Genomic DNA, 27,301 nt, shown 5'->3' with positions numbered 1-27,301 from the left:
GAAGAAGTGCAGTTCATTATTAGTTCAACTAATGTTAACTAATGAAATCTTATTGTAAACCGTAATAATAATAATAATAATAATAATAATAATAATAATAAAACTTGGTACACAATGAGGACAGAAATATAGATAATCTTATGATGAATTGATGTAGATGTTCTTACCTGTCTGTACACATCAGTGTTTTCACAAATCAGAATCCATCAATCTTGAGGGAAAAAAAACAGCGAAATCCTTTGTAAATGAGTCAATAGGAGCTGTGTATAACTATTAAAATGCCTTTTTGCTATGCTAAAAATAAATCTGTGGCTAGTTCATTTGATATTACTTGCAGTTACTCTCTTCCTTTTGCTCCTTAGTCTAATTAAACAGGCCATTCATGTGTCTTCACTGAAGACAAGAGAAATGGGAAGGGGGAGGAGACTGACACAAACATAAACCTTTGGTTTTTTTACGTAAACTAAATTGTTGTAAGTGAAGTGTGGCTTTGGCACTATCATATATTATTTATGTAACTTAATATTTAATAAAAAAACATATTAGATCTGACTGCACTTACACTGTTATGAGAACTGAACTGAAATGGACGATGACATCCTTTTTTGAAGAACTGCTTTAGAGATGAAATTAACTAATTTAATAATTGATGATCTTTACAACAGAACTGAATCAACACTGAACTGAACAACAGCCGAAATGCATAATTTTCCTGTTATCACTGTATAGCTTTGAAACATTGTATAGTCTAAACATTGAAATAATGTATAAAGCGCTAGGCCTAAATAAAGGTGACTTTACTTGACATTGCATTTTTAAGTAGGCTATACAAAGACACAAGTCCGAAGTCTGTACTTTTGACAACACTTCACAGCCTGCCTTCGTCTTCAGGCAGGAATGCAGAGTCCGTACCCTCAGATTGCAAGCTACGGACGGGGCCTACGCCAAAGAACTTTATATCACAATACTTGCTTGCTGGGCTGTTAATAAATGCATGCTTATTAAGTTATTGTGCCTCCTGAGTCCCAGGAGTCCCTCCTGAAATCCCAGGTCAGATGATTATGCAGTCGACTACAACTCAGGGGCAGTTTATACACGAAACAGTTATCAACTAAAAACGGAAAACTTTTTTTGCGTTTTTGCTGTTCGTTTACACGACAATGACATTTTTGGGGCCCGAAAACACAAACCTTTGACAGTAGGATTCAGATTGCAAATTTTAGGAAACAATACTGTTATCGTCTCTGTGTAAACTACAAAAATGCAAATTTGTGTCAATGGTAACATCACGCGCATGCGTATTACGTGTTCAGTCCATAGGTGCGTAATTTTGCTTCACAAAGTGACATCGCCAACTACTGGTAGTGATGTGACATTTGAACCGAGGCGTCGGAGCTTGTGTCGAGCAAAAATGGGCGTGCCAGATGAAGCCGCGATTCGAGGCTTGTGTTGTTAACGTGAAGATCACGTGACTAATGACAAACGAGGCCTCGGTTTGTGTGGATACGTCATCGGTTCGGTCTGAGTGTCGAAACTCGCGCCACCTTGTGGGTGTTATCAGGAGTAGTAAGCACTTGTAGTAGTGTTAGAGAGAGAACTCTCATTGTCGTTATTGTGTCATATATGTGTTAGCGCTGTATATTATTACATTATATCAGGTTAGAATTGTTATTAATAATAATTAATAATTGTTATTATTAATTATAGTAGCTATATTATAGTCTTGTTATATTAATTAGATAAGATTATTTGGATTGCTGGTAGATGTTTGGATTTGGACTGGACTGCTTTTTAATTTGGATTGCCCTTTTGGATTTGTTTGCTTTTTATGACATCTTCCTTTTTCATGGTAATGGAGCCAGCAAGAAAGAGGAGATCCTCCCCTGTCTGGGCTCAACAGAAGCATCAGTATCTTCATTTATACCCACTGGCACTGACATTCCCCTGCATCCTCTGTTCCTTGTGAAAGGATATTTTTCCAAGGCTGGAGAGGTTTCGTCCAAGAAGAGAAATTGTCTAAGCCCCAACACACTTCAAAAAAAATTCATTTTCTCAATAAAAATCTAATTGTAATCCTTAATTCCTTCATCCACCCCAAACTGCAGTTTACTTTATTACACTCCCTCGAGTCCCTCCACCATAAGCACTGCACTCAACACAGTCACTTTTGTTGTTCTTACTGTCACTATCCAAATTTTTTTAAAATAATTAATTAACTGTGTGTGTGACAGTTGTCTCTGTACAAGTAAATGCAGACAGAGAAAGATACACGTTTTATTTCATACCCAGGGCAATGGACAAATGTCTGCACAGATCTCTTTTTTTATTGCAAATGAAAGACAGAGACATTAACAATGAGAAGAAGATGAATAAATAAAACAGAGCGGGAGGGGGGCGGGTCATTGATTCAGAATGAATTAATTTGCCTGCTATTTCTTTGCACTGTGGCTAGGTGTCGCTAGTGAGCAATGCTGAATGAAGCTTCGAGTAATGAACCTTTGGGTGAAGCAATGGGCTGCGAGGTCTCAGTGGTTCAGGAAGCCTCATCTTGCCATCACTAACTACTGGCCTGGCAGCATAATACAGCGTTTTTAGTAGCTTTCGTGGATCCGTGTGAACGAGGGTAGTTTTGACAACGCAAAGAAAAACGTTTCCCATTTTAGTACATCATTGTAACGTATACCCTCAATGTATGATCAATGTCACCATTAATAGAACGCAAGGTGTTATGCAATTATTAAAGGTGCAATGTGTGAAAATTTTGAGTATCTATTAACAGAAATGTAATATGACATCCATAACTATGTGTTCAGTGGTGTATAAAGAACTTACTTAATAAACCGTAATGTTTTTATTACCTTAGAATGAGGCTTTTATATCTACATAGGCGCGGGAATCCCCTTCTATGAAGGTCGACATATTGTGACGTCATGTTTCTACCGTAGCCGACAGCGAACAAACAGCGTTACAGAGCGCGTTTCGTCACTACCTTGAAAGAGAAGCCGCAGAAAGCTAGAAGCTAGCCATAAACACTGTGAGTAGTGATTTTTCCCTTGTCAGTTGTGTAAAATATGTAGTTGGATTGTTTCATGTAACTTAATTCTTCTCCCTCGCCGTGTTATGGCTTTGCTATGTGGGAATAAATGAGCTGGTTACGTTCGTGAGACAGCTGATTAGTACTCTTGTCATTGACCGTAAAACAGTTACAGGAATCACAAACCGTCGATCTTGGAAGCATTTTAAGTCGATCGAGTTTCCAAAATCAGAGAAAAAAAAGCCTATTGTGTGTAGTAAATGGTGTCTAGGGGATGCGAGGCACGCGCGCTGTTACATTCACGTTATTTTTTGCCGCGCGCACCTTTGGGCTCATGCGGACGCGTCGAGTATAAACAAGGCTTAACGCTTTAACCAGCTCAGCCACTGTAACAGCTCATATTAGCCAGCTAAACTTTTACTACCCTGTTAGAAAAAATATATAGTTGCATAGTTTCATGTGGTTCTTCTCCCTCGCTGTATTATGGGATGGCTATGTGGGGAGAAATGTGCTGGTTACGTTCGTGAGACAATCAGCTGATTACTATTATTATATTATATATTAAGACCCTTGATCCTCACCTGACTATGGCTTTGTAAACTTTATCCATGATCTGGTTTATAATGGACTGTGGTACAGAAACTTGGTTTACTCTGGCTATTCTCTGCGGTCTCAGACGATGATGTTTGTCCCGTTTGAGACACGGTAGCTTCTTCGAAAGGGAGGGGTGAGCGGTGGGCTGAGCCCTTAGTGTAAACTCGCAACCGAACCGCTAGATGTCGCTAAAAGTCACACACTGCACCTTTAAGCAATTGATGCAAGACATGTGCTATGTATAAATTGTGACATTCTTGCTCATGTTCATGTCTCTTGCACTTCAAGAAATCTTCTAAATGTTGTTTGAGCTTTAATCAGGAAATTCCTAATAGACATTACTAAAGCAAGAGACACTTTTTGTTTTGTTTTTCTGATGAAAAGAAATTGCATTAAAAGCTTTCATCAAAGCTTCATACATTGTGCATTTATTGCAATGGTTAATATTACAGAAACAATGAAAAATGTTCATTCCCTTATATTAGGCCACATATAATTTCCGCTTACTCTTCCTGCCTCAGGTGGGCTTATCAATGTCATCCTGTTAATTAACAATCATACACATGTAGACAAAGATAACCGATCATAAAAATGCAGAATTATTTCATTAAAAATTTGTATAAATATTATTACCCATATTACGAATTATCTAGTATTGAATATTTTGAGTTATATTATAGGCTCCTATATGAAAGCTAAACAGAAGACCTGACAGTCAGGTATGTTCATTTGTCAATGTGTTATATACTAATAAAAAATAAAAAAACGCATTAAAAAAAGTTAGCTGATAGACCTGACAAATGAACAAGAAAAAGATTAAAAACTCTTAAAGTTTAGTGACACCCTCAGTCTTTGGAATGGAATTACAGCTTTCCTCCTCAGTGCCTTCCTGTGACAGAATTTGGCCTTCCTCCATAAAAGCTCTGTGACAAATCCCTGACAGACTTTGGTTGCAGTGTCGACTAACATCCAGTCCCATGCAGAAGTACAGCAATGGGTTAATGCAGCTGTTGAAATAGGCTAAGTTTGAAGCCATTTTCCATCCTACTTTTACCACCTTGTTGTTTTTATCCACCAATTTGACCAGTCCTAGAAAGTGGTAGGGGGCCCAACATAGGAAAAAGGCACAGACCAATACAACAAGAATCCGCAAAGGCCTCGATTTGCCAGAGAGCCGTGTTCTGCGTATCCCAACAGCAGCTAGTATGTAACAGATAAGGATGACCAGGAAGGGCAACAGGAATCCACAGATGAAACGAATGCAGTAGTAGACATACATAGCTGAATTGTCACCTGCTTCTGCTGCTCCTTTGTGCTGCAAATGAAAAAAAATGATGGCATTCATATATTTACTAAATAAAATCATTATGTAAAAATGCATGATTAATTATATATTTGTGCAGCCATTCTGACCTTCAGTGAGCAGTGGCTCAGGTTGTTCTTGCCAAGGTAGACCTGCCGGTACACAAAATACGGTGAACTAAAGATCACCGCCACAATCCAAACTCCAACACTGACCACACGAGCTGCACATAATGTCCGTCGTTTTCTAGTAACAACTGGGCACCAGATGCAGAGCGCTCGATCCACACTGATGACAGCCAGAAGGAAAACACTGCAGAACATGTTGGCGTACTTGAAGAAACCATTGAACTTGCAGAGAAAGACCCCAAAAGGCCAGCTGTCAACGAAATTTTTTTTGAGGAGCGAAGTGACTTGTGTCAGACAGAAGATCAGGTCAGCTACTGCCAGATTGACCAACCAAACGTTAGTGACGTTGGGCTTCATGCGAAAGCCGGCCACCCAGATGACCACGGAGTTCCCAGTGGTGCCAAGGAGAAAGATGATGGAGAGGAAGACAATGTCCACTGTAGTCCTCTCATAGTGGGTTGAAATTTTAGAGTTGAAGTCTAAGGACAGAGTTGTATTCGAGGTCATTCTACAAGCAAGACAGATAAATCCTTAAAATATGCTTTTTCTGTTTTTCTTCAGAAGGCTTACGGTTAACCTACATCCGCTTATGCTCTCAACTTTGATCTGCCCACGCATTTTGCACAACTTAAGTGTGTGGTTTCCATGCTAGTTTCATGAGCGTCACCACACAGTTAAATAAACATGATGAGAGTTGTCTGGCAACCTAGACCCTCTAGGTTATTAAACTTATTGGGTTTACTTAGAAGTCATAATAGGAACATTGATTTCAGCTATAGATTTTGAATTACCCTGCTAAATCATGACCAGTAGAACTTATTTGACTGCTCTTGTCCTTTTTCATTTAGGATTTGATTCACACCATATTCACACTTTGATAAATGTATTTTATTTATATTTTTATATATTGTTTATTTTAAACAAAATTGTAAAGCTTTTTTTAATATATATATATATATATATATACACACATATATACATATATATATATATATAGAGAGAGAGAGAGAGAGAGAGAGAGAGAGAGAGAGGGGGAGAGAGAGGGAGAGAGAGGGGGAGAGAGAGAGAGAGAGAGAGAGGGAGAGGATTAAATTCACCTTTATTATTACAATTTACTCGCTGTTATTACAAAAGATTTACAAAAACACACAAATTGTTTGTTTTTTTAAATAAATGAATGATTACTTCCCCCCCCTTTTTTTTTTTTCAAAACCTCAGAACCAATTCATTATCATACAGTGTACATAATACTTCATTTATTCCCCATAATTCTCTAAACTTTGGTAGAGATTCCACCAACTTGTAGTATGCATACTCCACCCTAATTCGAGAAGCTACCAAACCTAAAAACATAGGCACAACGCTTGTTGACCTTTGCCCCAACAGTCTGTTTTTCCTTGTCTTCCAAATAGCCAATTTTGCAGTGCCAGATAAAAAATTAATTAAAACCGTCACATTTTTCTTTTGCAATGAATACTTTGGCCCGAAAATGAACAATTGAAAAGAAAAAACTTCACCCAGGGACATAAAACAATTTCTTAAAAAATCAAAAAGATTATCCAATCGTGAACACTGCACAAAAAGATGAAAAATTGACTCTGTCTCAGAACAAAATGGGCAACCCACCCCAACACTAGGATTGAGATGTACCACATGTCTGTTTGTAGCTATTGCCCCATGTACAATCCTCCACTGGAGGTCACCTGTCCTCTTGTCGATCGGACATTTGTACAGGGTACGCCAGCTGCCTTTAGGGGAAGAGTCAGATCCAAAGAACTGTGTCCATCTTGTTGAAGAAACTCCATTCAAAAACTGCATGTTGGAAACTTTAACACATATCAAATAGAGAGATTTCTTTCCAGCAGAATCAAAACCTTCCAAAACTGGTGTTTTCAGAGTCAGTAAACGGCTTTCATCTTCTACCCAGTCTCCCACAGCCGGGCTTACATTGATTAATGGAAAAAGATGACCATACCCCTCAACCCACTCATTTAGAGCGTCTGGGTCTTTCAAAAAAACTTGATAATCTGCGCTCAAATCCTTGAAAATCCGTGCAATGCACTGTTGTAAAAACCGGATTGATTTCACACCACTTCTTTGACTCAAGTCTTTCAAATCACTTCTCAGGATATGTCCCAGCTTTTTGCACCCAGCCGCTAACAGTCGTGCTCGCACATTTTCAGATGACAACAGTCTTGAAGATAAAAAGGAGTTAAAAAACAAAGGTTCCTCAAACAACCAATGACCAGCAGGTGTATTAGATGATCTTGACACGATAAAGACCTTCCAGGCCTCCAGCACAGATCTATAAAAGGGGGTGAGATCCGCCATTTCTTTCTCTTGCAATTGCATTAAAAACAAATGTTTGTCAAAGCCCATTCCACCTGCCCTCCTCAAAAGAGATGTTGCAGTGTCCATCCAGGCAGAGTTTTTATTAAACAAGAGTCTTTGGGCTGTCTGCAGCCGAAAAGTCATTATCCTGGACTTAATATCCACCAAGCCCTGCCCGCCTTCTTGTACTGGGAGATACAAAGCCACTGCTCGAATCCAGTGTTGTCCTGACCAAAAAAAAATCACCAACCTCCTTTGAATGCTTTGAATTAATCCTGTAGGTGGCTGCAGTACACACAGTTTATGCCAAAGAGTAGAAGCCACTAAATTATTAGCGACCAAAACTCTTCCCCTGTAGGACAACTGGGGTAGCAACCATTTCCAGCGAGACAATCGGGTACACACTCTTTCCTCTAAACCCTCCCAATTTAACTTTTGATACTCACTTTTCCCAAAATAAACACCTAAAATCTTTAATCCCTCTCTTTTCCATGTAAGATCTCCTGGCAACTGTGGAAGATTTTCAACAGAAAACTGCCCTGCCCAAAAAGCCTCACTTTTTTCCCAGTTCACTCTCGCCGATGAGGCCTTCTCATACAGATTGATTGCATTAACCAGAGCATTAATGTCTTTTTCATGATTAACAAACACAGTCACATCATCAGCGTAAGCACTTACAGTAATACTTGAACTCTGAGATAAACCAGGAGCAATAAAACCAGACAAAGTTTTACGTAAATTAAAAAGAAGAGGCTCAATAGCAATGCTATATAGTTGCCCTGATAAAGGACAACCTTGTCTGATACCCCTTGAGACTGGGATTGGCCGGCTTAACCCACCTCCCACTTTAACAATGCAAGCAGCACCAGAATACAGCAATTTAACCATATTTAAGAAAGAATCACCAATACCAAAAGCTTTTAAAACATAAAAAAGATAACCATGATCAACCCGATCAAAGGCTTTCTCTTGATCTAAAGAAATTAAACCAACTTTCAGTTCAAAACTTTTACAAATATCTAAAATATCCCGAATTAAAAACAAATTATCCATTATTGTTCTTTCTGGGATACAATAAGTTTGATCTTTTTGTACAATCAAGTTGAGATATTTTTTAAGTCTATTAGCAAGACATTTAGACATAATTTTGTAATCCGTAGTCAGTAGTGCAACAGGCCTCCAGTTTTTTAAAAGAGATAAATCTCCCTTTTTTGGTAATAAAGATAGCACAGCGCGTTGACAAGATATAGGCAAACAACCATCTTTGCTACATTCACGGAAAACCTCATACAAATCTTCTCCAATACAGTTCCAGAAACGCTTGTAAAATTCAGACGGCAACCCATCAATACCAGGAGATCGTCCAATACCAAGCTGACCGACTGCAGTAGTGAGTTCTTGAAGAGATAGTTCAGTGTCCAAGGCAGTCTTAGAGTCTGAGTCTATTTGAGGCAAGTCTTGAATTAGCTGCTCGGCACAGTCAATATCACATTGTTCAGCAGCATAAAGACTGGAATAAAAAGTCACTGCATGATGCCTCATCTCCATAATATTACTGGTCACCCTCCCATCAGGAAGGCGAAGACATGACATCTGTTTCTGTTGTGCCACTTTGTGCTCCAAATTAAAAAAATAAGCACTAGGAGCATCCATGTCATTAACAGAGACAAAACGAGACCTTACAAGAGCTCCCTTTACCCTTTCATTCAAAAACAACCCCAGTTCTCTTTTTTTTTTCTTGCAGGTTGTTGAACAGATTAGGATCATATCTATTAATTAGATCCACCTCCATATTTGATATGTCCTTTTCAATTGACTGAATATTTTCTCTCAATTTAATAGTGGAATTAGCAGTATGTTGCAAACAAAACAATTTAATGTTTGTTTTCCCTATTTCCCACCACTGTTTTAAATTTTCAAAAGTGCCTTTACACAATCTCCACTGTTGCCAAAAAGTCTCAAAATGTTTGCAAAAATTAAGATCTAGAAGCAATTTAGTGTTAAAATGCCAATAAGAAGACCTCTTTGTACACTTGGACATATTTATAGTAAGAGAAACCAAATGATGATCTGTGTACCCTACTGGAATAATACAACAATCAATACTCCGACTACTAAGATGATTGGACATATAGATCCTATCCAATCGAGCAGCGCTGACTCTGTTATCTGTCATTTTAATCCAAGTATATTGTCTCGCTTGTGGATGTTTGATCCGCCACATATCTAAAAGATCTATTTCTCTAATTATTTTTGATAATTGAGATGAAGACTGAAGATGAGGTTCTTCACTTGTGCGATCAATAGTAAAATTCTCAGTACAATTCCAATCACCTCCCATGATTATATTCCCATCTGCACATAACATTAGAGCATTTCTTAACATACTGAAAAATTGTTTTCGTTCATGTCCCACATTAGGTGCATATACATTTACAAAGTAAAAAAGAACTCCATCAATATCAGCCTTTGCTACTACTAATCTTCCATTTACAGGTTCCTCTTTTTTTAAAACATTAACTCTTAGATCGGGAGAGAATAAGATTGCCAGCCCAGCACTCACATTTGTTTTATGGCTAAGTATATATTGCCCTTTCCACCATAATCCCCACTCAAATTCATTAGCAAAATCGCTATGTGTTTCTTGAAGAAAAATAACATTTAATTGTTTTTGCTCTATTGTTTCAGATACAAGAGCACGCTTACATTCATCCCTTCCACCATTAATATTGAGTGAGCCAACCCTCAATACTTCCATTAAAAAAACTGGAAGAAAAAGCAGACAGGCAGAAAAGAGCAGAAAAATAGAAAAAGACACCATGTGAAGCTTAAAAAAACAGCAATTACAACAGTACTTCTGACGTTCTCTTTTTCTCTATTTTCCGAGCCTTTCTAACAGTGGTTAAGTGCTTCTTTAGACGAAACCTCTTCTTTTCACTCAGGAGATCAACCCCAACAGTCTTCTGATGAAATGTAACTGACTTAACAAATTTCTCTACATCAGGAAAGAATTCCTTAACATCAACCTGCTTTCCAAAAGTATTATCCAGAAACTGATCAATTTCCTCTAAAGTATATAAAGAGAGTTCCTTGTGGGGATCTTGAGAGCTCTCCTCAAACCCATACTGTGAGCAGGAGTCCATATCCACCACAGAAGCAGACTCATCTGACAAATCATCCTCTGCTGCTGTCATTGAATCTGTTCGACTCTTCTCTGCGTCACACACATACTGAGCAGAACTAGTACTTGGCAATACATTCTCGTCACATTTATTGTCCTGTTCAACAACTAAGTGTTCTTTACTCTTAACCACATCATCACCAGTATATGAACTTGTTGCCGCTACCACTGGTATCTCTGAGGTATTCACCGCTACATTTAAAGCCACGTTCACCTCTGACTGCCTTACCTCCGTGAGGCCTGAAATCTCCTCCTGACCTGTTTGTATTGATGAAGCCTGAGCATCATTCTCTATTACTGGGCCAATGTTTTCCTGTCCACGATCTTTATGCGGACACATCTGCCGTTTGTGGCCAAAATCACCGCATTCAAAACAACGCAAGCTTCCGGTAGTTGCATAAATCATATATGCTCCCCCTTCATGTTTTATGCGAAAAGAAACGTTAAGTGTGCGATCTGGTGATTCTAAAAACATGTAAACCTGTCTCCTGAAAGACATAACATGCTTCAATGACGGGTTCTTACACCCCAGAGAAATCGCTCTGAAAGGACTCGCAATCTTTCCAAACCGCACTAATTCACGCTCTAATACATCATCAGAGATGAACGGCGGGACATTCGAAATCACTACTCTACTCGATGCATTATGCAGCGGTGTAACTTGCACTAGTTCATCTTTAATGATAAGCCCACTTTCAATCACTTGATTTACAAGTTGTTGTTGTTTCAAAAAAACGACTACAGCTCTATTCATTCTAGAAGCAGAAGAAATATGATCATGTCCTACCTTCTCTCCTACCGCAACTAAAACATCCTCCACCGTTACTCCGTCCTCCGGCATACACCTGAAGCCATTGCGCAGAGAGATAGATGGCGTCTCCGCATGGAACGCCATCTTCCTCTTACACGACTCCCACTTTCCTCAAAAAAAACCCTAACTAATACCAAACCATACAAAAATAAAAAAAGAAATAAAAAAAGATTGAAGAAAAAAAACAAACAAACAAAAAAGGTGAAACTTTCACAGCTTCACTCCCGCCCAGCACTACTCTCACCCACAACCTCCCAACATGCACCACGTGAGAGAGAGAGAGAGAGAGAGAGAGAGAGAGAGAGAGAGAGATGTTGCACTAACCAGCCCAAACTGTTAGTCTTGGGATAAACAGCTTTCCGTAATCGTTTGTGAATATGTTCAGCAAGGTACTATTTTTTCAGAATTAAATAGTCATTGTCCCAACAGTGTGCAGATATACAAGCAACTTCATTGACATCTCTTGCAGTTGCTTTCATTTAATTCTGAACAGGCTTTTTTACTGGATCTTTTGCACAGTCATTCTAAAGCGTGCTATTTGGCAACAAAGAACAGACAGGCAGGAAAAGAGAGGAGATGTGCAATTTTTATCTGCAAACAGATCAAATTCTATCCTGCACAAGATCTCAGTACTTCAAAAAGCCATTTAAATAGCTAAATTGTTGTGCTAAAGGCTGTTCAAGGGAAGCTCAGAAATTTTACTATATGTTTAATATCATAATTCTATGTAAATGAATAATAGGTTTAACAGAACTAAAGAAAAATAGCAAGCCAATGCAACTTCTAAGTTAACAAGTAAATCATGAAATTGTCAAATTAAGTAAAGAAATAGGCCAATAAAACAATCAAAATATAATAAATCTAAGACACAAGGCATTACCTAATAAAACAACAACCATCAGCGTCCAATTCTCCACTCCATAAACCAACAAACACATCTTAACCTCAAACACACTCTCCCCTCCTTCTTTCCGCTCTCAGAGGCAGAAGTCTCCAAACTCATCCTTCCAATCAACCTACCTGTCTGCTTTAGCCTATTAACTTATCTCCTTCAAGCCATTTCTTCTTTAGTTGTATTTGCACTCACTCTTCCCACAGCATTTAAGCAGGCCTGGACAACTCCACTGCTAAAGAAACCCACTCTAAACCCAGACCGGTATCACTTCTTTCATTTATTTACGCAAAAACACTTGAGCGAGTCATGTTCAACCTTTGTATTTTTCACACAGAACAACCTCCTAGGCAGCAAACAGTCAGGCTTCAAACTAAAACTGACCTGCTCTCAGTTTTTGAAGCTTTGAGACTGGCAGGAGCAGCTTCCAAATAATCAGTACTCATCTTGCTAGATCTGTCTCCTGCTTTTGACACCACCAGATTCACCAGTTAATCACCAGATCCACCTGTCAACCTTCATGACAAAGGACATCTCAGGAACCGCACTCCAGTGGTTCAAGTATTACCTCTCAGGTAATTCGTGGTAGGACGGCATAAATCGGTAAAAATATATTACACAGAACAGATAACGTCAAAGACGTCCGTTCAATTTTCATTTTGGAACTATTTTTCAACAATGACGGGATGTGACGTCTTTTCAATGGTCATTAAACGCCCAGACGTTTGCTGGGACATTGCTGGAACTGCCCCATGCAGATTTACCTCATACAATATTAGGAAGATCCGGACTTCCTATCGGAGCCACTCCTTGTCCAAACTCTTATTCTTTCCAGGCTGGACTATTGTGATGCTTTCTTGGCAGGCCTTCCACTGTCATGTACTGTCAAACCTCTGCAACTGACCCAGAACCATTTTCAAGAAACGGCTAAAGACACATATTTGTAGTCAACACTTGACCCATTAATACTAATGAAAAGACGCATGCGCGTGCGATCTGTGTTTGTGTTTGGAGCTCCGGTGAATTGATTCATTAATCCCTGATTTTCTTCTTTACCACTCATTTATAAACAAGCACTTTCTATTTTTATATCATGTGAACTTATCCTCGACACTATTCCTTATAAAAAACAATCGGATTGCTTTGATATCGCTACTTAGATCCAACTTTCCGAATCTCGGCTACTAGCCTTTAGCCCGCTAGCATTTCACGCGTGGCCTCGCGCCTATCGACCCTCTCATTTTACACCCGTTTGACTGAAAGGATACGGGTTATATCCATCATTTCAGTCCTAAATTAGTAGTGATATTGGTAGTATCACTACTAATTTACTGTTCATCTGTTATAATGGCGAACATATCGGATGTGTGTCTAACGTTACCTCTGAGTGCAGGTGAGGACACATTCGAGCTGGTTTCGGTACGATTGGAGCTGGAGTCGGTGGAGAAACAGATCCGCGTTCTGCTGGTGAAGCAAGCCGAGCTGCGAGATCGGCGATCAACGCTTGAAACATCACGCGCCGATGCTCACAAGTCAGTGGTTAGTAACTTTTTGACTCCGACTTCGTCTACTCCGTGCGTTTCTCTGCCCAGGAGGACGCGATCATCTCTTCCTTCATTCACTCCGGCACCGAGGCAACACCATGGACCCTGGGTGATCCCACAGCGGAAGACACGAGCCAGGACCAGACCAAGGACTTCCCCGCCCCTCCCGGTCTTCGAGATCTCCACCCGGAACCGCTTCTCCCCTCTTCGCGAGCCGGAACGTGACGCCGCCGTGATCATCGGCACTTCCATGGTCCGTCATGTCCGTGCTACCTCAGGTAAGCGTAAGGTGCGCACTCACTGCTTTCCTGGTGCTCGTGTTCTTGATGTCGCTGCACAGATTCCCGAGATCTTGAACGGTGACGAGCGCGTCGGAGCTGTGGTCCTACACGCGGGGACGAACGACATCAGGCTGCGGCAGACGGAGGTTCTGAAGAAGGACAACAGAAGCCTGATCGAGACGGTTCGCAGTACATCGCCTGAAGCAACGATCATCGTGTCTGGACCGCTTCCCACGTACCGACTAGGACAAGAAAGGTTCAGTAGATTATTTGCTCTAAATGAATGGTTAATGTCATGGTGTAATGAACAGAAACTGCTCTTTGTAAATAATTGGAATCTGTTCTGGGAGCGACCTAGGCTCTACCGTGCTGATGGCCTGCACCCCAGCAGAATCGGAGCGGCTGTTCTGTCGGACAACATCTCCAAGACGTTACACACCATATGACTAGTAAGTCAAAGTCCAAATCACAGTCTTTGCTGTCCCAACTTAATTGATATAAGTAGTGTAGAACATTATATAGAAACTGTGTCTATTCCTCGCTTAGTGAGGCCAAACAATAAATCTAGTGTAGGATCTAGCAAACATCTTATTGTAATTAAACCAGAAAATCTAAATATCAGTGAACAAAAACAATTTCTAAAGCTAGGTCTTCTAAACATTAGATCGCTCACACCTAAGGCGGTTATTGTAAATGAAATGGTCACAGATAATAGTTTCGTTGTACTTTGCCTTACTGAAACCTGGCTTAAACCAAATGATTATTTCGGTCTAAATGAGTCTACTCCACCAGGATACTGTTATAAGCATGAGCCCCGTCTGATCGGTCGTGGCGGCGGTGTTGCAACAATCTATAGAGATATTCTTAATGTTACTCAGAAAACAGGTCACAGGTTTAATTCGTTTGAAGTACTTGTGCTAAATGTTACGCTCTTAGATGCAAGAAACAAATCCATATTATCTCTAGCCTTGGCTACCCTATATAGACCTCCAGGGCCCTATGCTGACTTTCCAAAAGAGTTTGCATACTTTCTCTCAGATCTATTGGTCAATGTCGATAAAGCAATAATTGTTGGAGACTTTAACATACACGTAGATAATACAAATGATGCGTTAGGGACTGCGTTTACAGATTTATTAAACTCCTTTGGGGTCACGCAAAACGTCAGTGGTCCCACTCATCGTCTAAATCATACACTAGATTTAATTATATCATATGGAACCAATCCAACTGATATAAATATTATACCGCAAAGTGATGATCTCACTGATCATTACATGGTAACTTGTATAATACGTACTGCTGAAATTTGTCATGTTGCGCCACGTTATAGACCAGGCAGAACAATCGTTCCAACCACTATAGATAGATTCTCAAATAGCTTACCTGATCTATCTCAGCTGCGCAGTGAACCCAAACAAACAGATGAACTAGAGGAAATGACTAGCAGTTTGAGCACCATGTTCTCTAGTACACTAGATATTGTTGCACCAATTAGATTAAAAAAGGTTAGAGAGAAAACTAAAGCACCATGGTACAACAGTGCTACGCATGCAATCAAGAGAGAAACTCGTAACTTAGAGCGTAAATGGAAACAAACTAATTTAGAGGTCTTTAGAATCGCGTGGAAAGACAGTATGTCACGTTATAAAAAGGCTCTAAAAGCAGCCAGGGCTGAGCATCTCCGCAAACTAATAGAAAATAACCAAAATAATCCAAGGTTTTTATTCAACACCGTGGCTAGACTAACAAATAAACAAACATCACCAGAGCAAAATATTCCATTACAATATAGTAGTAATGATTTTATGAATTACTTCAATGAGAAAATAGAAAGCATCCGAAACACAATTGTAAATATACAATCCTCTATGATGTCTTATGATTCAGCCTCAATTATGGCCCCTCTAGAACAACTACACCGCTTTACAACTATAGGACAGGAAGAGCTAAATAAACTTATCTTTGCATCTAAACCAACAACATGTTTATTAGATCCAATACCCACTAAACTACTGAAAGAAGTGTTACCTGTAGTCGAAGAGCCTCTTCTTAATAATATTAACTCGTCTTTATTTTTAGGTCATGTTCCAAAAATATTCAAGCTGGCAGTAATAAAACCTCTCATTAAGAACCCGCAATTAGATCCAAATAACTTAGCAAATTACAGACCCATCTCAAATCTTCCATTTATGTCTAAAATACTAGAAAAAATTGTGTCCGCTCAATTGTGCTCTTTCTTACAAGAAAATTATATCTATGAAAAATTCCAGTCGGGATTCAGACCGCATCATAGCACAGAAACTGCGCTAGTTAAAATTACAAATGATTTACTTTTAGCTTCTGACCAAGGCTGTATCTCAATACTAGTTCTACTCGATCTTAGTGCTGCGTTCGATACTATCGATCATAAAATACTCTTGGATCGACTACAAAACTACACTGGTGTTCAGGGACAGGCATTAAGCTGGTTTAGATCGTACTTATCAGACCGTTACCATTTTGTCTGTTTAAATGGGGAAAAATCAAAGATAACGTCAGTAGACTATGGAGTGCCGCAAGGATCGGTGTTAGGCCCTCTGCTATTCTCAATATATATGCTGCCACTTGGTAATATTATAAGAAAACATGGAATTAATTTCCACTGTTATGCTGATGACACTCAATTATATATCTCATCACGACCAGATGGAAACACTAACTTATCTAAATTGACAGAGTGTCTAAATGATATAAAATGCTGGATGACGTGTAATTTCCTGCTATTAAATTCAGATAAAACGGAGGTACTACTTATTGGTCCAAAAAACTACCCACAAAATCCCTTACAATACAACTTTAATTTAGAAGGATGTCCTGTTACTTTATCCACTACAGTAAAAGACCTGGGTGTTATACTAGACCGCAACTTGACTTTCGAAAATCATATTTCATATATTACAAGAACAGCCTTTTTCCACCTTAGAAACATTGCTAAGCTACGCAACATGCTATCTGTTTCTGATGCAGAAAAGTTAGTTCATGCATTCATGACCTCGAGACTAGATTACTGTAATGCTTTATTAGCTGGTTGTCCTGCATCCTCAATCAACAAGCTACAGTTAGTGCAAAATGCAGCTGCTAGAGTTCTTACTAGATCAAGAAAATATGATCATATAACACCTATTTTATCATCTCTACACTGGTTACCTATTAAGTTACGTATCAATTACAAAGTATTCCTACTGACCTATAAAGCCCTAAATGGTTTAGCTCCTGTGTATTTAACAGACCTTCTATCGCCATACAATCCATCGCGCTCTTTAAGATCACTAAATTCGAGGCTTCTGGTCATTCCTAGGATATCTAAGTCCACTAAAGGAGGGAGGGCGTTCTCGCATTTAGCTCCTAAACTCTGGAATAGCCTTCCTGATATTGTACGAGACTCAGACTCGCTGTCCCAGTTTAAAACTAGATTAAAGACGCATCTCTTTAACCAAGCATTCACTTAATGCTTAACCTTTGATACTACTGCTGAATCAGTTCGAATGCATTAACATTATGAACATCAGCTATGCTAATTATTTCCCATCTGCCTTTCTGCTGTTATCTCGGGACGCTAGTCCCGAGGTAAATAGCGTTCGTCAGCTCCAGTTTGTATCCAGCCTCTCACGGAGACTTCAGATGCCCCAACGCCTGTGAAGAGACGACTCGACGCCTGTGAAGAGACGACTCAAAGCCGGCGATATGTTATGCCATAAATTAATACTTGATTAACTAACTGTATTTTTCTATGTACATTTCCGAAATGCAATTTCTGTAAAGCTGCTTTGAGACAATGTGTATTGTGAAAAGCGCTATACAAATAAATTTGAATTGAATTGAATTGAATTGAATTGAATTGAATACTAACACTTTTCGGTTCTCTTTCTATTCCATCATTTCTATTTTTTTATTTAAAAAAAATAGCTGTGTGCACTGTTAGACTAACTGGGACTTGTTGCAGCACTTACATATTGTTTCCTTTTGTTGGTTTAGCTGCTTCTATTGCTCTCCTTATTTGTCTTATTTTGACTTATAAGTCACTTTGGATAAAATCCTCTGCTAAATGACTAAATGTACAACAGAATGTAAATCACTCAGAATTGTAGGCTCACACTGAAGATTTAACAATGATTATGACCAACAAATGAGTGGCGTCAGTGAAAATGTAGTAGAGGTGGGCATCTGGTGGTGAGGAAATGGAGCTAAACTCTTAAAAATTAAAGGTTCAATGTGTGAGACATCTAAAACATGTCGGTGGGTCGCCTGGAGTAGAGCTGAAAAACCCAGAGTTAGATGAAGCCTCTTTATGTGTATTGTGTTGCTAGAATCAAGTGAGATAAGTTTTGCCTGACCCTTTTAACATCTATGTTGTTGTTGTTGTTTTTTATTTGCATGGCTTCATCTTTACATTTATATCTCAGCGAGGTCACTTGTGTACGCTTGTGGTTTCTGAGTTGCTTCATTTATTGTCAAGTGTGATACATCACATTGCAAATGCAGTGTATGCATGACCATGTGTGAGCATATTTGTATCTTCGTGGGAACATTCACTAATGTGTGCAAATAATGCTTTCCAGGGTTCACTTATAAAACATGGAAACCCAATGTGTGTGTGTGTGTGTGTGTGTGTGTGTGTGTGCGTGCGTGCGTGCGTGCGTGCTTGTACAACTATCTTTGTGAGGACCAGTTTGAGTTTTAGACCATTGGAGTGAGGACAAAGAGAGTAAAATTTTGGCCGGTCCTCCCTTTCTGAGACCCCTTTAAAGGCCTGTTTGAGGGACAAGACTTGGTCTTAGGGATAAGGTTATAATTAGGTTAAGGGTAGGTTTAGGGTAAGGGTTCGGGTTAAGCACTTAGTTGTGTTAGTTGTTGTGTGTGTGTGGTGGTGATGGCACACATGCCTTTGGTGTGAGAGACCCGGGTTCGAATCCACTGTGAGACACCAATGTGTCCCTGAGCAAGACACTTAACCCCTAGTTGCTCCAGAGGCGTGCGACCTCTGTAATATAGCAATTGTAAGTCGCTTTGGATAAAACCGTCAGCTAAATGAATAAATGTGTGTGTGTGTGTGTGTGAGCGTGCATGTTTGTTCAGAAATCTGACCCTTTTTATTATTTGTTAGCTTTCAGTTCTCCATGTTTTACAGCTGTGGCAAAGATGGTGTTTAAGAAGTCTGATATAACTGCTTTAAAAAAATGGAACTTTCCACGAAATGGTATAAGTTGGACACTTTTCTCTTTTACACACAGCATAAATACACAAATGCCATGTTCTTTAGAAAGAGACAATGTTTTTGATATTTTAGAGAATTATTACTATTTAACATAAAATTATTGTAGCATGAAAAGTACTTTGTTTTAATCTTTACAGTTGACTAGATTCATCAAACTCAGTTCAGTCAAATATTTTGCTTTAAATGTATGATAAAAATAGGTTTATCAATAACTATGAACTAGCCTCTACTGAGTTACAGGTTAATGTAGGCTAAATCTGCAACCATACCCATTCCCTGATGATTTTTTATTTGTTGTTCAATGTTTATCACTTTTATAATTGTTTGTGGGCTGTGTTTTGTTTCAAATGCAAGAGCAAAGACAAAAACGACCACATGCACAAACCACTGCAAAAAAAAAATAACTTCCTCTTCAAACATTCTCCGATGGCCACATTCAATAGGCATTAAAGCTGGTTATGATTATACTGGCACTAACTGACACGTTACAAAATAGTATGCACTAGTGTCTTTTTTATTCTATGTGACATATTTCTGTATTTATAGAAAAATTGAACAAGTAATTTGTCTAGCTACTATTCAAACTTTTTCATCAACACTACCATCACAACTCAGCTTCAACGTTTATACATATCTTTATTTTATTTTTATTTTTTATTTTTGAGAATGTGAATGATGTTAATGATGGTATTAAAAACTTGCAGTTCTGAAATTGTAATTAAAGAATACACACCAGGAAGGACAAAGGGAAATTGCAAGGAACATAAAATAGAGAGGAAAAAGACATAAACAGAAGTTCTCTCTTCCTCTTTGTATAGGTCAGGAGGGTTTGACTTTCTGTCAGGGGAATTCTGACTGTTGTATTTTAGTCTCTTTATAAACCCTGCTGAAAAAAACAGAACCCCTGCTGCATAAACCATAAATGCCATGCTAGTCCAGGCTTGCTAATGCAGGTTAGTAATGGTATAGTTCTGGGTTAACTGGTGGACCAGCATAGTCATGCTGTTCTCAAGAACTGTTCTCCGGAGCTGGTGAAGCTGGTTTAACCACATGGTATTGCGGGGTTGAGTGTAAGTAGGCCAGTTGTCTATATGCAAACAGTGTTATGGGGATTATATATATATATATATATATATATATATATATATATATATATATATATATACAGGTGCTGGTCATATAATTAGAATATCATCAAAAAGTTTATTTCAGAATTTCCATTCAAAAAGTGAAATTTGGATATTATATTCATTCATTACACACAGACTGATATATTGCAAATGTTAATTTCATTTAATTGTGATGATTAAAAGTGACAACTAATGAAAATCCCAAATTCAGAATCTCCGAAAAATTAGAATATCACTTAAGAACAATACAAAAAAGGATTTTTATAAATGTTGGCCAACTGAAAAGTATGAACATGAAAAGTATGAGCATATACAGCACTCAATACTTAGTTGGGGCTCCTTTTGCCTGAATTATTGCAGCAATGTGGCTTGGCATGGAGTCGATCAGTCTGTGGCACTGACAAAACTGACAAAAGGTCATTGCTAAAGAGGCTGGCTGTTCACAGAGCTGTCCAAGCACATTACAGTTTTTCTCAAATGCTAAAACACATTTCACAAACGTTTCCTCCATGTTCCCCAATGTCTAAACACAACACCCTTTTCTAAAGCCACACAAACACAACCACACCTTCTCATTTCAAAACTCAAACTTTCACACCAAAAGAGCAGCTCGAAGCTTTCAAAAATGTAAACACTATACACATCATTACACACTACAGCACACTTAGACCTACAGCATTACACACTTAGACCTTCTTCAGCCATTGTCATGCCATGGACAAAGACATGGTCAATGACTGTTGCTCGCATCTCGTCCGTAATAATGGTGCGAGGTTGTCTTGCTCTCCCTCCTGGACCTTCTCCTCTCTCTTGTTGGCCTCCTCCTCTCCCTTGTTGGCCTCCTCCTCTCCCTTGTTTGCCTCCTCCTTTCCCTTGTTGACCTCCTCCTCTCCCTTGTTGGCCTCCTCCTCTCCCTTGTTTGCCTCCTCCTTTCCCTTGTTGGCCTCCTCCTCTCCCTTGTTGGCCTGCTCCTCTTCTTCCATGGCCAGCTCTTCTCCCTCATCTGACTCGAATTCCTCTTCCCCTGACTCTGCCTTCATCCGTTGTGTTTGTTTGGAATCTTCAGCAAACTGTGCACTCTGAACTTGCTTTTATACATGTGGTCACAGCATTAGCAACAAGTGTCTTCAAATTTGAGTCGTTGTGTGTAATGAATGACGCCAGGTGTGTTCATTGTGTTCAAATATTGCTGACTGTGGGAAGCATTTTGCATCATATGAGCTTTCATTTGAGAATATGAGCAGAGTTCTTTTGCAACTTGTGTTTTAGCAAGGAAAAATGTGTTAAGATTTATGAGAACGGAGGATTGTGTTTTGTGAATTGTGTCTTCATGTGAAATGTGTTTATGATATTGGAAAATGATGGCTAGATTTAGTAAATGTCTTTAGACAACTGATCATTTGGTTTAGAGGATTGGCTTTTGTGTTTTAGCATTTGAGAAAAACTGTAATAGAGAGGCGAAGGGAAGGAAAAGATGTGGTAGAAAAAAGTGTATGAGCAATAGGGATAACCCTATGTTATTTTTTCCAACAAAAAGCAATAATTGTTGGAGACTTTAACATACACGTAGATAATACAAATGATGCGTTAGGGGCTGCGTTTACAGATTTATTAAACTCCTTTGGGGTCACGCAAAACGTCAGTGGTCCCACTCATCGTCTAAATCATACACTAGATTTAATTATATCAAATGGAACTAATCCAACTGATATAAATATTATACCGCAAAGTGACGATCTCACTGATCATTACATGGTAACTTGCATAATATGTACTGATGAAATTTGTCATGTTGCGCCACATTTTAGACCAGGCAGAACAATCCTTGCAACCACTATAGATAGATTCTCAAATAGCTTACCTGATCTATCTCAGCTGCTCAGTGAACCCAAACAAACAGATGAACTAGAGGAAATGACCAGCAGTTTGAGCACCATTTCCTCTAGTACATTAGAAATTGTTGCACCAATTAGATTAAAAAAGGTTAGAGAGAAAACTAAAGCACCATGGTACAACAGTGCTACGCATGCTATCAAGAGAGAAACTCGTAACTTAGAGCGTAAATGGAAACAAACTAATTTAGAGGTCTTTAGAATCGCCGTGGAAAGACACTATGTCACGTTATAAAAAGGCTCTAAAAGCAGCCAGGGCTGAGCATCTCCGCAAGCTAATAGAAAATAACCAAAATAATCCAAGGTTTTTATTTAACGCCGTGGCTAGACTAACAAATAAACAGACATCACCAGAGCAAAATATTCCGTTACAATATAGTAATAATGATTTTATGATTTTCTTCACTGAGAAAATAGAAAGCATCAGAAAGACAATTGTAGATGTAAAATTTTTTATGGTGTCTTATGATTCAGCCTCAATTATCGCCCCTATAGAACAACTGCACCGCTTTACAACTATAGGACAGGAAGAGCTAAATAAACTTATCATTGCATCGAAACCAACAACATGTTTATTAGATCCAATACCCACTAAACTACTGAAAGAAGTGTTACCTGTAGTCGAAGAGCCTCTTCTTAATATTATTAACTCTTCTTTATTTTTAGGTCATGTTCCAAAAATATTCAAGCTGGCAGTAATAAAACCTCTCATTGAGAAACCGCAATTAGATCCTAATAACTTAGCAAATTACAGACCCATCTCAAATCTTCCATTTATGTCTAAAATACTAGAAAAAACTCTGGAATAGCCTTCCTGACATTGTTCGAGACTCAGACTCGCTGTCCCAGTTTAAAACTAGATTAAAGACGCATCTATTTAACCAAGCATTCACTTAATGCTTACCTTTTGTACTACTGCTGAATCAGTTCGAATGCATTAACATTATGAACATCAGCTATGCTAATTATTTCCCATCTGCCTTTCTGCTGTTATCTCGGGACGCTAGTCCCGAGGTAAATAGCGTTCGTCAGCTTCAGTTTGCATCCAGCCTCTCACGGAGACTTCAGATGCCCCAACGCCTGTGAAGAGACGACTCGACGCCTGTGAAGAGACGACTCAACGCCGGCGATATGTTATGCCCTAAATTAATACATGATTAACTGACTGTATTTTTCTATGTACATTTCCGAAATGCACTTTCTGTAAAGCTGCTCTGAGACAATGTGTATTGTGAAAAGCGCTATACAAATAAATTTGAATTGAATTGAATTGAATAACCGCACCCTGGAGAGGATTGTGAAACAATACCCATTCAAAAATGTGGGGGAGATTCACAAAGAGTGGACTGCAGCTGGAGTCAGAGCTTCAAGAACCACCACGCACGGACGTATGCAAGACATGGGTTTCAGCTGTCGCATTCCTTGTGTCAAGCCACTCTTGAACAAGACACAGTGTCTGAAGCGTCTAAAGACAAAAAGGACTGGACTGCTGCTGAGTGGTCCAAAGTTATGTTCTCTGATGAAAGTAAATTTTGCATTTCCTTTGGAAATCAAGGTCCCAGAGTATGGAGGAAGAGAGGAGAGGCACAGAGTCCACATAGCTTGAAGTCCAATGTAAAGTTTCCACAGTCAGTGATGGTTTGGGGTGCCATGTCATCTGCTGGTGTTGGTCTACTGTGTTTTCTGATGTCCAAGGTCAACGCAGCCGTTTACCAGGAAGTTTTAGAGCACTTCATGCTTCCTGCTGCTGACCAACTTTATGGAGATGCAGATTTCATTTTACAACAGGACTTGGCACCTGCACACAGTGCCGAAGCAACCAGTACCTGGTTTAAGGACCATGGTATCCCTGTTCTTAATTGGCCAACAAACTCGCCTGACCTTAACCCTATAGAAAATCTATGGGGTATTGTGAAGAGGAAGATGCTATGTGCCAGACTCAACATTGCAGAAGAGCTGAAGGCCACTATCAGAGCAACCTGGGCTCTCATAGCACCCGAGCAGTGCCACAGACTGATCGACTCCATGCCACGCCGCATTGCAGCAGTAATTCAGGCAAAAGCAGCCCCAACTAAGTATTGAGTGCTGTACATGCTCATACTTTTAATGTACATACTTTTCAGCTGGCCAACAGTTCTAAAAATCCTTTTTTTGTATTGGTCTTAAGTTATATTCTAATTTTCGAAGATACTACATTTGGGATTTTCATTAGTTGTCAGTTTTAATCATAACAATTAAATGAAATAAACATTTGAAATATATCAGTCTGTGTGTAATGAATGAATATAATATCCAAATTTCACTTTTTGAATGGAATTACTTCAATAAATCAACTTTTTGATAATATTCTAATTATATGACCAGCACCTGTATATTTATATATATATATATATATAACGTCCTGGTTGCGTATGCAACCCACCGTTCCCTGAAGGAGGGAACGGAGGACGTAGTCGACGCGACTGAAATGGGATCACGCTAGGGAGCCTATCATCTTCGATTACTATTGAACGAGCCAATGGAATTTGGCGTGCGTGATTTGCATCACACACTCCGCCCCCGCGGCGGGGGTATAAATACGGAAGTGGATGCACGCACTAGTTGCTTTTCGCTGAGGAGCCGAGAGTAACCCGGGGTCAGCGGTGGTCCAGCGGTAGTGGCAAGGGGACTACGTCCTCCGTTCCCTCCTTCAGGGAACGGTGGGTTGCATACGCAACCAGGACGTTCCCTTTCAGTCGATAACGTCGGACGTAGTCGACGCGACTGAAATGGGATCAACCATTGAACACGCCACTAACGCTGCCACCTTCCAGTGCCTAAACCAAAGCCTCCTGATGCCCCCGCAAACTTAAGGCGGGGAAGGACAGGGCTTAGGCCAGGGAAGTCACTGCTGTTCCTACAGGACCACTGGGAAAGCGTTCCCCGTACGTTGGAAGGAAGGGACGCTGCGGAAGCCACATCCAACCCAGAGGGAGGTAATGTGGAGAATACACATATGAACTGGGCGGAAACCGGGCAGTCTAACATATGGAATGTCACTGGGGTGGCTCCAGCCTAAGACGGGGGGAGACACACCGGACAGTGACGGCAGAGAGACTCTGCCGAGGGAAGACACGGGCTCACCGCAGGGAGCCGTATCGTGGAAGAATACACATATGGGGTCACCGAAGGGACCGCAACATATGGACCCAGCCTAACACAGGTTCCACACTGCTTACGAGTGGTAGGCCTAACACCAGACGTTCCGCACGTCCGACGTCGGAGGGGTGTGGAGGAACTCAACAGGGTTCAATTTTAAGGGAACTCAACTGGAGTAGAAAGGCGCACGTATCCAGTCCATAGGAGGGGAATGGCGCAGCAAGCCGACACTTGAACCGGGCTCACGGTGAAACTGGCTTCATGAGAAGGGAGCCCACGGGAAGCAGCGGTTCAACCAGGTGTCGTCCAGCCCCCAACTCTAGAATCTGTTTAGCAAAGTATATCGTCAACGCCCAGGCGGAGCACTTTACACTCATCATAGAGGAGCTCAACACCTAAGTGGACATGTTGCATCTCGGATCTTTGCCGAAACGAAGGCAAGCACTAAGTGCACCTTTGCATGGAAACAGCCTTCCCTCTCTGCTGAATTCCAACAGATATTTGAAGAGCTGGTCTGAGGTCTATGACTTGCATTCTGTACACGTCCAAGCGAACGGACAGAGAAGCCAGGGCTGGATCTGCCTCCTCCAGGGCAGCGCTTGCAGGCTCACCACCTGCTCCTATTACGGGAGAGGTAGGAACCTTGGGCACAATCCGAGCCGGGGTCTCAGCTTGTGAGAGTTAGCCGGCCCAGACTCCAGGCACAATACGTTGACCGAAAGCGAGCAAGTCCCTACCCTCTAGTAGAGACCACGCGAGCAGGAGAACTGCTATAACAGAATTTTTAACTCACTACCTGCAGTGGCTCAGGGGCGGTCTCTGCAGTGCAGTCGCACCAGGGACAAGGCCCAAGAGGATAAAGAGGGACACAAGGATTTACAAGACCTTGCTCCTCAGGAACCTGACGACCAGAACGTGCTTCTGCATACTTCTGCAACACGATGAGCGTCGTTTAAACACCGAGGCAACATCATTTTGAGGGTGATTTAGGAAAACAGCCTACTGCAACCCATTTTGCAGGAAAGAGAGCACTGAAGTGATCGAAAGCTTTCAGGATCTCCTCAGGAGAGAAGACGCACTCAACGACTAGGTTCCACTTCTAAAGGCGTAAGCACGCTACCCAATTCTAGGGGGTGCTCGCAGAAGTGATGGTAACTATCACATTTTCTTGTGATAGCCACCTGAACCTCCGCGTTCAGATGTAAGACCGCCCGGAATCTCCGGGGGAAGAACGCGTGTGCCATCGTGCCCCGTCCCCGAAAGAGTTTCCAGGGGAAGTCAGGAAGGCTGTTTAAGGGAACCAGGTCTAGTTGGGCCAATAAGGGGCAACTATGAAGACGTGTTCCTCTCCTGACATGGCACGTAGGTTCAAGTGACGGGCGCAAAAGACAGGAGCATTGCTCAACACAACATGTGAAGATCACTGGGCTTCAGGAGCATTTTCTGCTCAGTACTTGGGTGTGACAAGTTCACTGAGCTTCAGGAGCATTCCTGCTCAACACCTGAGTGTGATAAACTCACCGAGCTTCAGGAGCATTTCTGCTCAACACTTGAGCACGAAGAACCTCACTGAGCGACAGGAGCATTTCTGCTCAGCACTTGAGTGTGACAAGTTCACTGAACTTCAGGAGCATTCCCTCACTGAGCTTCAGGAGCATTTCTGCTCAACACTTGAGTGCGAAGAATTTCACTGAACGACAGGAGCATTTCTGCTCAGCACTTGAGTGTGACAAGTTCACTGAGCTTCAGGAGCATTACTGCTCAACACCTGAGTGTGATAAACTC

At 40.3% G+C, this 27,301-nt stretch overlaps 2 protein-coding genes across 2 annotated transcripts in view; both read right to left on the bottom strand.

Moving 5' to 3' along the window:
- LOC143701746 (uncharacterized) overlaps positions 1–27,301 on the bottom strand; it is a 134,618-nt gene that overhangs the window by 49,313 nt on the left and 58,004 nt on the right. The window lies entirely within an intron of this gene.
- On the bottom strand, positions 2,307–5,577 carry LOC143701712 (formyl peptide receptor 2-like). Its single transcript, XM_077195249.1, has 2 exons — positions 5,042–5,577; positions 2,307–4,943 (listed from the first exon to the last, which is right to left on the bottom strand). The coding sequence occupies exons 1-2, from the start codon at positions 5,564–5,566 to the stop codon at positions 4,455–4,457; spliced, it is 1,014 nt and encodes a 337-aa protein (XP_077051364.1). The 5' UTR covers positions 5,567–5,577; the 3' UTR covers positions 2,307–4,454.

Source organism: Siphateles boraxobius, unplaced genomic scaffold (genome assembly GCF_051911475.1).
Source record: "Siphateles boraxobius isolate OS27281-9 unplaced genomic scaffold, OSU_SipBor_1 33, whole genome shotgun sequence".
In the NCBI taxonomy this organism is placed as follows: domain Eukaryota; kingdom Metazoa; phylum Chordata; class Actinopteri; order Cypriniformes; family Leuciscidae; genus Siphateles; species Siphateles boraxobius.
The sequence above is the reverse complement of the archived record's forward strand: the minus strand, read 5'-3'. Positions and strand labels throughout refer to the sequence as shown.